General features: G+C 37.2%; 1 protein-coding gene across 1 annotated transcript in view; it reads left to right on the top strand.

Annotated features, from left to right (window-relative positions):
- Nucleotides 1–15596, top strand: part of LOC111039790 (sushi, von Willebrand factor type A, EGF and pentraxin domain-containing protein 1) — a 48816-nt gene extending 33220 nt beyond the window's left edge. Inside the window, exons 4-37 of the mRNA XM_022323422.1 lie at nucleotides 3470–3551; nucleotides 3627–3814; nucleotides 3888–4028; nucleotides 4095–4324; nucleotides 4392–4585; nucleotides 4653–4812; nucleotides 4877–5420; nucleotides 5480–5659; nucleotides 5722–5904; nucleotides 5974–6156; nucleotides 6220–6399; nucleotides 6487–6689; nucleotides 6757–7504; nucleotides 7578–7759; nucleotides 7821–8281; nucleotides 8338–8449; nucleotides 8514–8715; nucleotides 8811–8921; nucleotides 9001–9252; nucleotides 9319–9557; nucleotides 9668–10102; nucleotides 10207–10459; nucleotides 10524–10856; nucleotides 10914–11422; nucleotides 11491–12374; nucleotides 12460–12839; nucleotides 12903–13071; nucleotides 13142–13384; nucleotides 13447–13985; nucleotides 14059–14536; nucleotides 14648–14704; nucleotides 14794–14984; nucleotides 15073–15398; nucleotides 15480–15596. Of these exons, the coding sequence (XP_022179114.1) occupies nucleotides 3470–3551; nucleotides 3627–3814; nucleotides 3888–4028; nucleotides 4095–4324; nucleotides 4392–4585; nucleotides 4653–4812; nucleotides 4877–5420; nucleotides 5480–5659; nucleotides 5722–5904; nucleotides 5974–6156; nucleotides 6220–6399; nucleotides 6487–6689; nucleotides 6757–7504; nucleotides 7578–7759; nucleotides 7821–8281; nucleotides 8338–8449; nucleotides 8514–8715; nucleotides 8811–8921; nucleotides 9001–9252; nucleotides 9319–9557; nucleotides 9668–10102; nucleotides 10207–10459; nucleotides 10524–10856; nucleotides 10914–11422; nucleotides 11491–12374; nucleotides 12460–12839; nucleotides 12903–13071; nucleotides 13142–13384; nucleotides 13447–13985; nucleotides 14059–14536; nucleotides 14648–14704; nucleotides 14794–14984; nucleotides 15073–15302 (9476 nt within the window). The 3' untranslated portion in view covers nucleotides 15303–15398; nucleotides 15480–15596. The remainder of the gene's footprint in view (nucleotides 1–3469; nucleotides 3552–3626; nucleotides 3815–3887; nucleotides 4029–4094; nucleotides 4325–4391; nucleotides 4586–4652; nucleotides 4813–4876; nucleotides 5421–5479; nucleotides 5660–5721; nucleotides 5905–5973; nucleotides 6157–6219; nucleotides 6400–6486; nucleotides 6690–6756; nucleotides 7505–7577; nucleotides 7760–7820; nucleotides 8282–8337; nucleotides 8450–8513; nucleotides 8716–8810; nucleotides 8922–9000; nucleotides 9253–9318; nucleotides 9558–9667; nucleotides 10103–10206; nucleotides 10460–10523; nucleotides 10857–10913; nucleotides 11423–11490; nucleotides 12375–12459; nucleotides 12840–12902; nucleotides 13072–13141; nucleotides 13385–13446; nucleotides 13986–14058; nucleotides 14537–14647; nucleotides 14705–14793; nucleotides 14985–15072; nucleotides 15399–15479) is intronic.
- The last annotated feature ends 120 nt before the right edge of the window (nucleotides 15597–15716 follow it).

Here is a 15716-nt window from a genome sequence, read left to right on the forward strand (position 1 = left end):
GACCGCAACCCGGGTGCAGATACCTATTATAATACCAGCTCTGTCCGTGCAACGAAGACGTCGACGACTTACCACATTCAAGGCGATTCAGACTTTCAGAGTCTATCCATATACCGATCTTGTGTGCATAATATTATAATTTATAGTAATATACAGGCAATAGGAAAACTAGAGTTTGAGAGTCGCGCGTTTGCGTCTGCATAATGTAACACGGAGTCGCCGGTTGTCGTATTTTGTTGTCTTCGTCGTCGTCATCGTCGTATGTAATAGTGAAACAAACCGACTTTCGAATCGGCAATCGCGTAAAGTCTCGACCCGACGAAAAGCGCAAAAAGTGGTCGCGTACATTATGCAGGTACCTATCTGTTTGAGCGTTCGCGCCCATCTTCATTTCCGCGGGTCCGCTATGTATTGCGCAACAACGCTAGACGGTCGCAGCGTTCGCGTGTTATTATTAATTATACATAATTCTCCAATCGGCGGAGATGCGCGTCGCGAATCGTGACGCGCCGCTCGACGCAACGCGGGTGAACCGGCCCGCCGTCGCGGACACGGGGTCTCGGCCTCGGCCATTATCGATGTTTATCCGCTGCAATGCCGTCAAAATCGTTTCGCAGGAGAAAGCCGCCGCGAATGTAACAAAATAATAACAATATTATCGTAGCGCCCGTATGGATATGTTTTGCACACGTGAACAACGAATATGATGCCCCCCGTCCCTCACCGCCGCTATCGATTGCACTCGTAATATAATATTATATTATTATGCGTATGTATCACAATATTATTATCGTGTTTATCGCGAGATATATTTATATTTTTTCTGTACATAGTACATAGTATAAGATAAAATATCATATTATACATTATTATTATAAATGTGTGAATCGCACTAGTGGGACGGGATGCTAGGAAGGGAGTGAAAATAATACGAAATAAGTAGGTATACTGTAGAGTGTATAAGTATATAGTTATCGTGGTCTGCGGCTAAAAATCGCGCCCTCGCCGCCTCCGGGTCATCGATTAAAATTTATATTTTATGCCATAATGAATGTGTGAGTGTGTATGTGTGTGTGTGTGTGTGTGTGTGTGTGTGTGCGGCGTTTATATTCAAATTCCAAAAAACAAGACGTGTGGATGTAGGCCTAGGTGGAATAGGGATGAACTAGGATATATATATATATATATATTTGGACATAGTTTCGGGTATGGAAATTACAATTTTCGAAGTACCAATTTCGCTATTTTATTATTATGTATTGTAGTATATTATTATGATAATATAATAATCGATAACGGTTTGCACATTTTCTCTACGTATGACGTATATCGCCAATCTCTAAATTATATTAAATATTATATGAACATTGTACCTACCTGTAAGGCGTGCAACTGTGGACGTGTGTTACTTTATCGTTAGGTATTGTAATAATACAAGTGGGTACCGGTACCTATATATTATATTCAAGCGACGGTATTTTTTTATAGTATACTCTTCACGATATTACGACACCCTTGTTCCCGGTGTTATATACAGTGGTTGTGAATGCAAGTCCATCAGACGATGTTTCTAGCTGTTTTCTGCGGTACATAAAATATACTTTTATTATACATGTAATATGTATATAATAAATTGTTTATAGTATTTTTAACATTACATGTTATAATATACAGGTTGGTCGTGTTCGTTACTTTTTTAACTGTTAACCAAACAAGATTTTAGAGAAAATTTCAATATTGTGGATTTAACTTTTACTAATTGATTATGACCGAACAATTAGGCCACAGTTCTCATTTCTTAGTATAATTAATTTATTACCTATTATTTATATTTGTTACCTAACAAAAACGATGGCGACGCTTACAAATTATCGCAGTATTATGAGTTTAAAACTAAAAACAGATTTTCGGACTCAATGTATGTTATTATATCATATATAAATACATAAATGATGGTTTATCGATAAAATTTTACACTCCAACGTGAAAGTTAATAAATTTTGTTTTTTTTTCGTTGTTTTGATTACCGGTTTTATATTTGTATATTACAAAACATCATAATACATCAACTAATATCGTATAGTAAAATAAACATTTATTGTACTACGTTCGCTCATCACGATCGTGTCATGTGTGCGAAACGCAAATGAAAATTACTAGTTAATCATCGATTAGGCAATACCTATTGTAGTTAACAAAATACCTCAAACTCTAGGTGTATTAGACCAGCTGTGTTTGTTTGGCGTTTAAAATACGAGTGAAGACTGAAGAGTAAAAATTAAAACTAGTTATTGATTTTCTAATCCCTGTAACTAAATATATTGTTTCATTTTGTCTAATTTGGCGTCATTATTACTTTCTAAAAACCTTTTAAAACTTAGCTTTATATACGTGGTGAGAGAGCATGAGTGTGTGTGTGTGTGTGTGTGGGCTTATATCCTCTTTATACGATTGTTTTGCTAGTAATATACTATACCATAATATTATGCGTACCTATACTAAATATTATAATAATGCGTATTACATATTATTACTATTCCGATTGTTTTCCGTTTTGGGCGGGTACGCTGTATACTATTACTGCGACTATTGTCATCGTTTTTGACATTTCTCCGCCGTTCGTTGGCTGCAAGTACAAAATAGTGGCGTAAATTCAGAACATGGACTATAGGTAGGTACGTTTTGAAAAACGTCAACAAGGATCTGACCTAAAATCCAGTACCGCGTATACCCGATGACTAGTTTCAATTTCTATTGCAAACGCGCACGTGATTCATAAAGTTTCACCGAATGAAAACGAACAATGCACATATATTACAAAAAATAAAAATGAAAAAATTGCTATGAAAAAAATGATAAATGGAAAGGAATACTCGGCTATTCCTGTTTTGTGGAAGTGCGCTTTTATATATATTATATACAGGTATTATAGTACTCGCTAGACGCTAGTCCTACATACGTGCCACGCTTCTGCAACTCTTTCACGACGAATGTATGTCACATTGAATATCAATCGCGTTCTGTCATGATGATGGAAACTGTATCGTTTTTCGACTCTATTTAGAGCCGCGGGGTTTCGGTTTCAATAGACCGGCACAGATACATCGAAAACCGCAGGTATCATTGCCTATGATACCTATACCTATTAGTTTTACGTTCAAACCTGTCTATCTCACGTCTCAATGGTTTTGGAACCGATATAATATAGGTGCTGCAGATAGAATTTTATTAAAGAGGTTAATATCGCAATACACGGCGGTCTATGGCATTCGTATATTTTACATAGCAGTGAATAGAATTACAATATATTCATTATATTTACCACGATATAGTTGCTCGGCTGTTTTTAAAATGTATCTGATGAAATGTTACGTTATTCGTCTATAGAAGTTTATTCGTGCAATCATTACCTATATTTACTAAAATTTCAATCCACATATTACTAACAATTTATATTGATTTGTTATAGGATGGGAGCTCAAAGGACTACATTGTTACAAGTTTTTCAGCATAAAGCATTCATGGGAAAACGCAGCCCAACTGTGCAACAGGTAATTTTGATTAAACTATAATGTTACGTTTGGATAATTCATTAATGCCATACAAATGTGTATCATGTTGTATAGGTATGGCAGTGACTTGGTATTAATTGAGTCATACACGGAAAATAACTACACTGCGTCATTGGCGAGGAGAAGTCTGGGGCCAGTAGATAGAAACAACCAGAAATATTGGTTGGGATTGGCTTCGTTAGACGATCTTCGAACGAATACTTTAGAATACGCTGGTGGAGTTTTAGTGTCACAATATTCCGGTAAATTTCAGAAATCAAACAATACTAGTTGAATTACATTAATGATTTTTTTAAATTTTTAATACCGTTTTAGGATTTTGGTCATTGTCTCAACCCGATCCATCAGCTGGAGAATGCGTTGACGTGACTGTGACTGATGAACAACAGTCGTGGGAGTTGCAAACGTGCGAATCTCTATTGCCATTTTTGTGCAGAGCTAATGCTTGTCCAACAGGTTAGATTTCTGGACACTTTAATTTTAACGTAGTTTTAATTTCACGCAACTGCAATTTGTTTTTAGGCTCGTTTCACTGCTCAAATGGGCGTTGCATCAATTCAGCATTCAAATGTGACAAGCAGAATGATTGTGGTGACTGGTCAGATGAACTGGATTGCTCTTCAAACTGCCACTATTATATGGCCAACAGCGGTGACGTAGTTGAATCTCCCAATTATCCACACAAATATGAAGCTCTGTCTAATTGTAAATGGACATTGGAAGGCCCACAAGGACACAATATATTATTACAGGTTTGAAAAAAATTGTATAAGAACTATAAATTTATATACATATTTTCTAATATATTTTTACTATTAGTTCCAAGAATTTGAAACAGAGAAGTCATTTGATACTGTACAAATTCTCGTTGGTGGCCGTACCGAAGACAAGGCGGTTAATTTAGCTACCCTTTCTGGAAAAATGGACTTGAGTAACAAAATGTTTGTGTCGGCTTCTAATTTCATGATTGTCAAATTTAGCTCAGATGCTTCAGTAGAACGTAAAGGCTTCAGGTAAACATAGCAATTTTATAAAATTAAATGTATACAAAAATATAATGTATCAAATTTTATTTTAAAGGGCTTCGTGGAAAACAGAACCTCAAGTATGTGGTGGTAATTTAAGAGCAACAACACAACCACAACCTTTGACTTCACCCGGATTTCCTAATAATTATCCTGGTGGTTTGGAATGTTTGTACACAATTACCGCTCAAGCTGGGAGAATCATTACTCTCGAGGTATTATTTTATATTTTACTAAGATAGTTTTGAATTTTAATTTATAAATAATATCAAATTTTAGATTGAAGATTTAGAATTACAACAAAACAGAGACTTTGTATTGATTCGAGATGGAGATTCGCCAAAGAGTCAACCAATTGGACGTTTAACAGGAACGTTGGAAAACAATCCTAGGTTATTAATGTCTACCGGAAACCAAATGTATTTATATTTCAAAACAAGTTTAGGCGACAGCAAAAAAGGGTTCAAAATTAAGTACTCGCAAGGTTGTAAAGCCACTATAACCGCTGCTAATGGAACAATTGCTTCACCTACTTTTGGTTTATCCAATTACCCAAGCAATTTAGAATGTCTCATTAAAATCAAGAATCCAACTATGAGTCCATTATCACTGAAATTCGATTCTTTTGTCTTACATCAATCTGATTACGTACAAGTGTATGATGGAGCAAGTACTAGTGGACTAAGACTTCATCCAAATAATGGGTTTACTGGAAGTACTCCTCCTAAGATTACACTTACAGCGGCCAGCGGAGAGATGCTAGTACGATTTGTAACAGACGCATTACACAATCAAAAAGGATGGCATGCAACTTTCTCAGCTGGTAAGATTTAATTTTAAATTTTTTAAGTACAACATTTTTTATTTAACTTATATTTTTAGATTGCCCTACATTGAAACCTGGCGAAGGAGCATTAGAATCAAACAGAGATACTGCTTTTGGAACAACTGTTACATTCTCGTGTCCGGTAGGACAAGAGTTTGCAACAGGAAAATCAAAAATTACGACTGAATGTTTAATTAGTGGTAACTGGTCAGTTTCCTACATCCCAAAATGCCAAGGTAAGTTAAATATTATCAAATAAAAGGTTTATACTTACTAAATTATTTTTTTTATAATATAGAGGTGTATTGCGGTCCCGTTCCACAAATCGATAATGGATTTTCAACTGGTTCAACTAATGTTACTTACCGAGGTCAAGCAATGTATCAGTGTTATGCAGGATTTGCCTTCCCAACCAACGAGCCAATCGAAAAAGTATCGTGTCTTGCAGATGGTCGATGGGAAAGATTACCAACATGTCTAGGTAAGTGCACAAATATTAATTTTGTACATGTGAATTATTTTTTAATCGGTTGTTTTAAAAAATGTTAAGCTTCTCAATGTCCACCACTTCCGGAAACACCACATGCCAATTTTACGGTTTTAAATGGTGGCGGACGAAGTTATGGAACCATAGTGCGCTTCCAGTGTGAGTCAGGATATGTTCGGTCAGGACACCCTGTAGTACTTTGTATGAGTAATGGAACGTGGTCTAGTGGAGTTCCAGTCTGTTCTCGTAAGCTTTAATATACTTGCAACAATGACAGAGATTTTAAAGTTTGATTGTATAACGTTGTAGGTGCCGAGTGTCTTGTACTGCCTGAAATCCATAATGGATTCGTTATTGATCAAACTCGTAAATACTTGTATGGAGATGAAGCTCGTGTACAATGTCATCGGGGATTCAAACTTACTGGAGGATCATCGATAATAAAATGTGGAGCTAACCAAACCTTTTCTAATGTACCAAAATGTGAAGGTAAATTTTTCATTTTTTTTTCATTTTCAAACGAGTCATGCATTATTATTATTGTATTAATTCTATACATTACATTTTGTTAATTAGATGTAAATGAGTGTGCCGCTAGTCAATGTGATTTGTCATCGACAGAATGCGTCAATAACTTAGGTGGTTTTCACTGTCGTTGCAAGACTGGTTTCGCACCCACTATGGAATGCAGACCCGTTGGAGATCTTGGCTTGATTAGTGGAGGAATTTCAGACGATTCTATCACTGTATCTGGATCTGAACCTTCATTTACCAAAGAGGTAGATCTTATATTTTTTTCGTTAAAATATGTGTACATTTATAAAAAAATTCTTCATATGTGTCTAGATGATGAGATTAAATACGATGCGTGGATGGTGCGGCACGAATGTTGAACCTGGTGATAACTGGGTTATGATTGATTTAAAAGCACCAACAGTAATAAGGGGTTTTAGATCACAAGGTGTAATGAGAGGATCTAACAAAGTTGCATTTTCCTCTGCTATAAGAATTCAATATTCAAATAATTTGACGGATGTGTACAAGGATTACACTAATCCCGATGGCACACCAGTGGAATTCAGAATTTTAGAACCTAGTCTGTCCGTGCTCAATTTCCCGATGCCCATTGAGGCTCAATATATTAAACTGAAAATACAAGACTACGTCGTTGCCCCTTGTTTGAAACTTGAGTTAGTTGGTTGTACTAGATTAGATTGTGTTGACATAAACGAATGTTCAGTTAACAATGGCGGATGCCAGCAAAAATGCATTAACAGTCCTGGAAGCTATGCATGTTCCTGTAATATTGGATACGAATTGTACGTAAAGAATGGAACTGCCGGATTTGTAATAAATGAATTTGAATCTGGAGAAAGAGATGGAGACGTATACCAAAGAAATAAGACTTGTGTTCCAGTTATGTGTCCCAATTTACAAGCACCCGAAAATGGTGTGGTTCTTTCCACAAAAGAATCCTATCATTTTGGAGATTTAGTGAATTTCCAGTGTAAATTTGGATACGTGATGGCTGGATCAGCATCTCTTTTATGTACATCCACTGGATCATGGAACGGAACAGTACCTCAATGTCAATGTAATTTAAAATTAAAATTTATATTTTATCTACAAAATATAACTGTGTATAAAATGCATATCAATTTTTACAGTTGCAAAATGTGTATCCCTTCCCGACGATAAGGTTGAAGGTCTTAAAGTAAGTCGTTTTGAAAAAGATGCAGTACTCGTGCCATTCAAAGAAAATGTTACATTAAAATGTGAAAACCCAGGACGAACCCTTCGAGGAACTGCAACATCTGGCTTTAGGCAATGTGTTTATGATCCAAAACCAGTGAGTCTAAATTTGTTATTTTATTATAACTCAGTTTTATTTTATTTTAAAATGTTTAAAGGGTTTCCCTGAGTACTGGCTATCTGGAGCAACTCCGTCATGTCCAAGAGTAGATTGTGGTGTTCCAATGCCGACAGCTGGGGCTGAGTATGGAAATTTCAAAGACACGAGATATCAATCATCTTTCTTCTTTGGTTGTCAAGATACATTTAAACTTGCTGGGCAGACCGATAAGAACGATAATGTAGTGCGTTGTCAAGCAAATGGTGTTTGGGATTTCGGAGATTTAAGATGTGAAGGGCCCGTGTGTCAAGACCCTGGAAGACCTACAGATGGCTATCAAGTAGCCACAAGCTATGAACAAGGCTCTGAAGTACAATTTGGTTGTAATAAACCAGGTTACATATTGATTAATCCAAGGCCTATTACATGTATTCGTGAGCCCGAATGTAAGGTTATCAAACCATTAGGTTTGACTTCTGGTAGAATTCCAGATTCAGCTATTAATGCAACATCAGAAAGGTAAAAATATCTTTTAATTTTTTTTTTAGTAAAAGCTAATAAAAATGTGTTTTTAGGCCAAATTATGAAGCTCGTAACATTCGTTTGAATTCAGTTACTGGTTGGTGCGGTAAGCAAGAAGCATTTACATATGTTAGCGTAGACTTGGGACAAGTATACAGAGTCAAGGTATATATATATTAAGTTCATCAATAAATAATTATAGACATTAATATAAAAAACGTTATTTTAGGCCATCCTTGTGAAAGGAGTAGTTACTAATGATATCGTAGGACGTCCAACCGAAATTCGCTTCTTTTACAAACAAGAAGAAAAAGAAAATTTCGTTGTATACTTCCCAAATTTCAATTTAACAATGAGAGATCCTGGAAACTTTGGTGAACTGGCTATGATTACTTTACCAAAATATGTGCAAGCACGATTTGTAATTTTAGGTACGTTTAATAATATGTATATTATTACAAATTAATAATTGAATCGGTATCAAATGTAAATACATTAAAAATATGAATTCTATCTAAAATTTCAGGAATTGTTAGCTATATGGATAATGCTTGTTTGAAATTTGAATTGATGGGTTGTGAAGAACCAAAAGTTGAACCTTTATTAGGTTTTGATTATGGTCATTCACCATGTGTTGGTAAGTTGTATAAACATTTTATATACAACACATATTATTTAAATTAAAAGAAAAAATAATAAAATGAAATATATTTTAGATAACGAACCTCCAGTATTCCAAAATTGTCCAACACAACCGATCATAGTACGTCGGGGACCTAATGGAATAGAACCAGTCAATATGACAGAACCAGTGCCTGTTGACAACAGTGGTAGCATTGCAAGACTCGAAGTAAAACCGCAAAGTTTTAAATTACCATTCTATACATTCCAAGATACAGCAGTAAAATATGTTGCATTTGATTTTGATGGAAATGTAGCCATCTGTGAAATAAACATCACAGTTACAGGTACAACAAAATAAATATTACCAATATACAATTAATATATTTTTAACATCTTATACTTATTCTTAGATGAAACACCACCACAATTGAGCTGTCCACAGAGTTATGTCATTGAATTAGTGAACAAACAAGACAATTATGTAGTTAACTTTAATGAGACTCGTAGACGAATTAATGTATCAGATGCTTCTGGTGAAGTCACGCTTACATTTAATCCAGACCGAGCTTCGATTGCTATTGGAGACTTTGAAAATGTAACAGTTACAGCGGCTGATAAATTTGGAAACAAGGCTACTTGTTATTTCCAGGTAATATTTCCAATAAAAATAAATTTAAAAAAAAAAACAAATTTATACAATTTTTTCTTTCTATCTTATAAAAAAACCTCTTATTTACCATTATAATATATGTATTGTAGGTTTCTGTGCAAGCAACTCCTTGTGTCGATTGGGATCTTAAACCACCATCAAATGGAGCATTGAATTGTCTTCCATCTGATGACAGTGGTTTGGAGTGTATAGCTACTTGTAAAGCTGGATTTAGATTTACCGACGGCCAACCAACAAAATCATTTACTTGTGAACAAAGAAGTCTATGGTCACCATCTTCAGTTGTACCAGATTGTGTATCTGAAGACACACATCAAGCTGATTACCATGTAGTACCATCTATAACTTATCGTGCTAATGGAGCAGTCCCATCATTATGTTTAAGACAATACGCTGATATTTTAAGCCAACATTATGGACCTCTCAATGATATTTTGACAGAAAGATGTTCAGCTGTTAAAGTCAACATGAATGTATCATTCATTGATACTAAACCACAACTATTAGATGAAAACTTAGTACAGGTATATTAGTTAATCTAATCAATGTATTAATTGGTATAAAATAAGTAAATTGTTTGTGTACAAATAAAAATAATAAATGTATAATATATTTGTTTTGTTTTTAGATTGATTTTGTATTAGGAGTTTTGCCAGAAGTTAGACAGCCTCAATTATACGATTTCTGTGGGTCAACTTTGAATTTAGTTTTCGATCTTAGTGTTTCATATGCTAGTGCTGCTATAGAACCACTGTTGAATATATCAGCAGTAGCTAATCAATGTCCTCCTTTGAAGGCTCTCAGATCATCTGTATCTAAAGGCTTCACTTGTAATATTGGCGAAGTACTTAACATGGACACTAATCAAGTGCCTCGATGCTGTGAGAAATAATTATTTATTATATTAAGATGTGTATCGAGCTAATCCCACTTATGTGATTTTAGTGCATTGCCCGGCTGGAACTTACGCTGGAATTAAACAATCATCGTGTATGCCATGCGCTCGTGGCTATTACCAAGATACAGCTAGACAAGGTGCTTGTATGAAATGTCCTAATGGAACATACACTAGGGAATTGGGATCAAAAAGTTTGAAAGACTGTATTCCGGTATGTGGATATGGAACTTATTCACCGACAGGTCTCGTTCCTTGTCTCGAATGCTCTAGAAATAGTTATACATCAGAACCACCAACATCTGGTTTCAAAGAATGTGTATCATGTCCAGCTAACATGTTTACATATCAACCTTCTGCTCCAAACAAAGATTTTTGCAGAGGTATTAATTTTTTGTCATAATTCATGTACACATGATAATATACATTTAACGTTGCAGCTAAATGTCCTCCCGGCCAGTATTCAGAAACTGGTTTAGCGCCCTGCTCGCCATGTCCTCCAAACCACTATCAAGCGGGAAGTGGACAGACTGTGTGTTTGGGATGTCCTACGAATACCAAAACCAAAGGCCCTGGAGCTGCAGGACGAGATGAATGCCAATCTATCGTATGCACTGAGAGCTCATGTTTACACGGTGGACTTTGTGTACCTCTTGGTCATGGAATACAATGTTTCTGTCCAGCTGGATTCTCAGGAAAACGTTGTGAAATCGACATAGATGAATGTGCTTCTCAGCCATGTTTCAACGGGGGTTCATGTATAGACCTTCCTCAAGGTTACCGTTGCCAATGCAAAAATGGATTTAGTGGAATAAACTGTCAAGAAGAGAAATCCGACTGTAGGAACGATACATGTCCCGAGAGAGCAATGTGCAAAGACGAACCAGGATTAAGCAACTTCACTTGTCTTTGTCGCAGTGGTTACACAGGACAAAATTGTGACATGACGGTTAGTTATAAAAAAAAATGGTATCACTTAATAAAACTTAATAATACTATATTGTTAATTATTTATAGATTGACCCATGCATGGAAACAATAAACCCATGTAAGAACTCGGCTACTTGCACAGCATTGAAACAAGGAAGATACAAATGTGAATGTAAGCCCGGTTGGGAAGGTGAACATTGTGATGTAAACATCGATGACTGCGCTGAACGACCATGCCTTTTAGGAGCTGCTTGTACAGATCTCATTAATGATTTCAAGTGCGCGTGTCCACCAGGATTTACTGGAAAACGTTGTGAAACAAAAATTGAAATATGCGCGGCTAACCCATGTCAGAATGGTGTGTGCGTTGATAGATTGTTCAGTCACCAATGTGTGTGTCATCCGGGATGGACTGGTGCTGCTTGTGAAATCAACATTGATGATTGTGCAAGTAACCCGTGTGGAAACGATGGAGAATGTACCGATATGGTGAATGGTTATTCTTGTACTTGTGATGTTGGTTATACCGGTAAAAGGTGTCAACATTTGATTGATGATTGTGCTTCGGGGCCATGCCAAAATGGAGGATCGTGTGTTGACATGTTAGACGGATTTATGTGTCGCTGTAGACCTGGTTACTTAGGTCTTCAGTGTGAAGCTGGAATTGACGAATGTCTAAGTGATCCCTGCAGTCCCGAAGGTACTGAACAATGTTTAGATTTGGACAATAATTACAAGTGTGTATGCCACCCTGGATACGCTGGGAATATGTGTGAAAAGAATATTGATGATTGCGCTTCTTCACCGTGCATGAACAACGGTAAATGTTACGATGGTGTCAACACGTTCTCTTGCCAATGTCCACCTGGCTGGACCGGAAAACGATGCGAAATCGATATAAGCTCGTGCCAGAGTAAACCATGTTACAACGACGCGACGTGTATTAACTTGTTCCAAGACTATTTCTGCGTGTAAGTATACGTATTTCAGTGTAAAAATGATAAATAAATAAAAATTATACGACTGGGTTGTTTCATATCTTACCGTGTTTTTTAGATGTCCATCGGGAACTGACGGAAAGCAATGTGAGACAGCACCAGAACGTTGTATTGGCAATCCTTGTATGCACGGTGGTAGATGTCAAGATTTTGGATCTGGATTGAATTGCACGTGTCCAAGTGATTACGATGGAATCGGTTGCCAATATGAGTTTGATGCTTGTCAAGCTAACACATGTAAAAATGGAGCGACATGTATTGATAACGGGCCAGGGTACAAGTGCATCTGTCCACCTGGATTTATGGGCAAAAATTGTGATGAAGATATAGTTGACTGCAAAGAAAACTCATGTCCACCAACAGCTACTTGTATCGACCTTACCAATAAGTTCTATTGCCAGTGTCCATTTAATTTGACGGGAGATGATTGTAGAAAAAGTAAATTACAATAGAGCTTAGAAATGTTCAAAACCGATTTTAATTGTTAAATTTGTATTTTAGCTATCCAAGTTGATTACGATTTTAGTTTCCCGGAAGAGACATTAAGTAGTGCAGCTTTAACAGTTCCATTCCAATTCACGGGAGCTAGAGATAGTTTCACTATTGCAATGTGGGTTCAATATGCACAAAAAGACGAACCAGGAATATTCTTCACGCTCTACAGTGTCACGTTAGTTTAATTAAAAATAATTAATAATATATATTTATGATTAATATAATTAATTTGAAATTGTTTTTAGGTCTCCTCATGTAGTACAGGGTCAACGAGTACTTATACAAGCTCACTCTAGTGGTGTTGAGGTATCAATTTTCCCAGAACTTCAAGATGTATTTTTGGCTTTCCACGAATACACTACTATTAACGATGGACAGTGGCATCACATTGCTATTGTGTGGAATCAAGGTACGCTAACTTTGATCACCGAAGGATTAATCGCAAGTAAAATGGAAGGTTACGGAACGGGAAGGAAGTTACCAGAATTGTGAGTTAAATTGTATATTAATTTTTGATAAACATATTTTATAAATCTTTTTTCCGTTACAGTGGTTGGGCTGTGTTAGGAAAACCAAGGATGGACAGAAAGACATTTACAGAGGCTGGTTTTAAGGGTCAACTGAACAAAGTACAAATTTGGGGACGGGCTCTTGATGTCACTAATGAAGTGCAGAAACAAGTACGTGATTGTAGAACCGAGCCAGTACTCTACCAAGGATTAGTTCTCACGTGGGCAGGTTTTGACGATATCCAAGGAGGCGTTGAAAGAATCGTTCCTTCGAAATGCAGTCAACATTCTTGCCCAGCTGGATACACTGGACCAAACTGCGAACAGCTTCAAGTCGATAAAAAACCACCTCAAGTTGAATATTGTCCAGGTGATCTCTGGGTAATTGCCAAAAATGGATCGGCGGTTGTCAATTGGGATGAACCGAGATTTACTGATAACGTTGGAGTTGTAAGAGTTGAGGAAAAGAACGGTCATAAACCCGGCCAAACACTTCTATGGGGAACTTACCGTATAGCATATGTGGCATTTGATGAAGTCGGTAACGCTGCAGTGTGCTCTTTCAGAGTGTACGTCCTGTGTAAGTTTTAATTAGCGTTTTCTAAAAAGCTTTGACACACAAATAACGTTGTATGTATTTTGTTTGGTTTCAGCTGAATTTTGTCCAACCTTGGCAGATCCGATTGGCGGAAAGCAACAATGCAAAGACTGGGGTTCCGGTGGACAGTTCAAAGTGTGTGAAATCAGTTGTAATCCGGGATTAAGGTTCTCACAAGAAGTTCCGAAATTCTACACGTGTGGTGCTGAAGGTTTCTGGAGACCCACCATAGATCCGGCTTACCCGACAATCTATCCTGCATGCTCAGCATCTAAACCAGCTCAACGAGTGTTCAAGGTCGACATGAAATTCCCTACGTCAGTGCTATGTAACGAAGCGGGACAAGGAGTGCTGAGACAAAAAGTCCGAAATGCAATAAATACGTTGAATAGAGAATGGAATCTCTGTTCATATTCTATTAAAGGAACACGCGAGTGCAAAGATTTGAATATTGACGTCAAATGTGATCATCGGTCTTCTAGGCCAACTCGAGATGTAGAAAGCGATGAAAATGATTCTGCTGTCGCAATAAGGTAAATTTTAATGCTGTTTATATTAAAAGTTTCAATATACATATAATTGTTAGTAAAATTTGTTCAAATCAATTACTTGTAAACTAAAAGAGGATTGTGTTAAACATTTAGAGAGAAGAGGCAAGCCAGTGACACATACTCAGTACAAATTTCTTTCCCAGCTATCAAGTTAGTAGTATTCATTGGTCTAACCGGTGGTCCGGTGGTGTATATGATGAATATCTTAAGTTTGAGGACTAACACTTTGTTATTTGCAGTGATCCCGTGGTCAACAGTAACTCGAACCAAAGAGCAAACATTCAGAGGTTATTGGAGAAGCTCATATTAGAAGAAGATCAATTTGACGTTCACGACATACTACCGAACACTGTCCCGGATCCAGCTTCTCTGAACTTGGAATCCGATTATGCTTGTCCCACTGGTGAAGTGGTCATGGCTCCAGACTGCGGTAAGACACCGCCACTCACATTATATACTGTTGTTGTTATTGATTAAATTATGTATTACAACCTTTTCGTGTGTGTTTCGTTTTATAGTTCCGTGTTCCGTTGGAAGTTACTTCGAAAAGGACACGAAAAAATGCGTACCGTGTGCCGTGGGTTCGTACCAAAGCGAATCCGGTCAGTTACAGTGTTCAGTGTGCCCAGCGATCGCAGGAAGGCAAGGTGTGACCGTGTCGACGGGTGCTAGGTCGGCATCTCATTGTAAAGAAAGGTGTCCGGCAGGCAAGTACTATGACGACGAGGCTGGTCTGTGCAGGAGTTGAGGTTACGGTTTTTACCAGCCGTCGGAAGGCAGTTTCAAATGCCTTCTGTGCGGCCTGGGCAAGACTACGCGCACCACAGAGGCAGTGTCCCGAGAGGTTAGTCACACGACCACAATATTATGATACCTATATAACACACACGTTTTGTCACGTTGTCTGATTGCCGTTTTGTTGCAGGAATGCCGAGACGAATGTGCCGATGGCATGCATTTGGGCATCGAAGGGGAATGCGAACCGTGTCCTAGGGGAACTTATCGAACTCAAGGCGTCGAACCGGCATGTCAACAATGTCCCGCTGGTAGGACCACCAAGCAATCGGGTGCTTCCAGCATTGAGGAATGCTCGTTGCCAGTCTGCGTTCCAGGTAATAAAATGTCACCTACTGAATATTCATATTACATCAGCATGATATAT

This window comes from Myzus persicae, unplaced genomic scaffold (genome assembly GCF_001856785.1).
Source record: "Myzus persicae strain clone G006 unplaced genomic scaffold, MPER_G0061.0, whole genome shotgun sequence".
Classification (NCBI taxonomy): Eukaryota; Metazoa; Arthropoda; class Insecta; order Hemiptera; family Aphididae; genus Myzus; species Myzus persicae.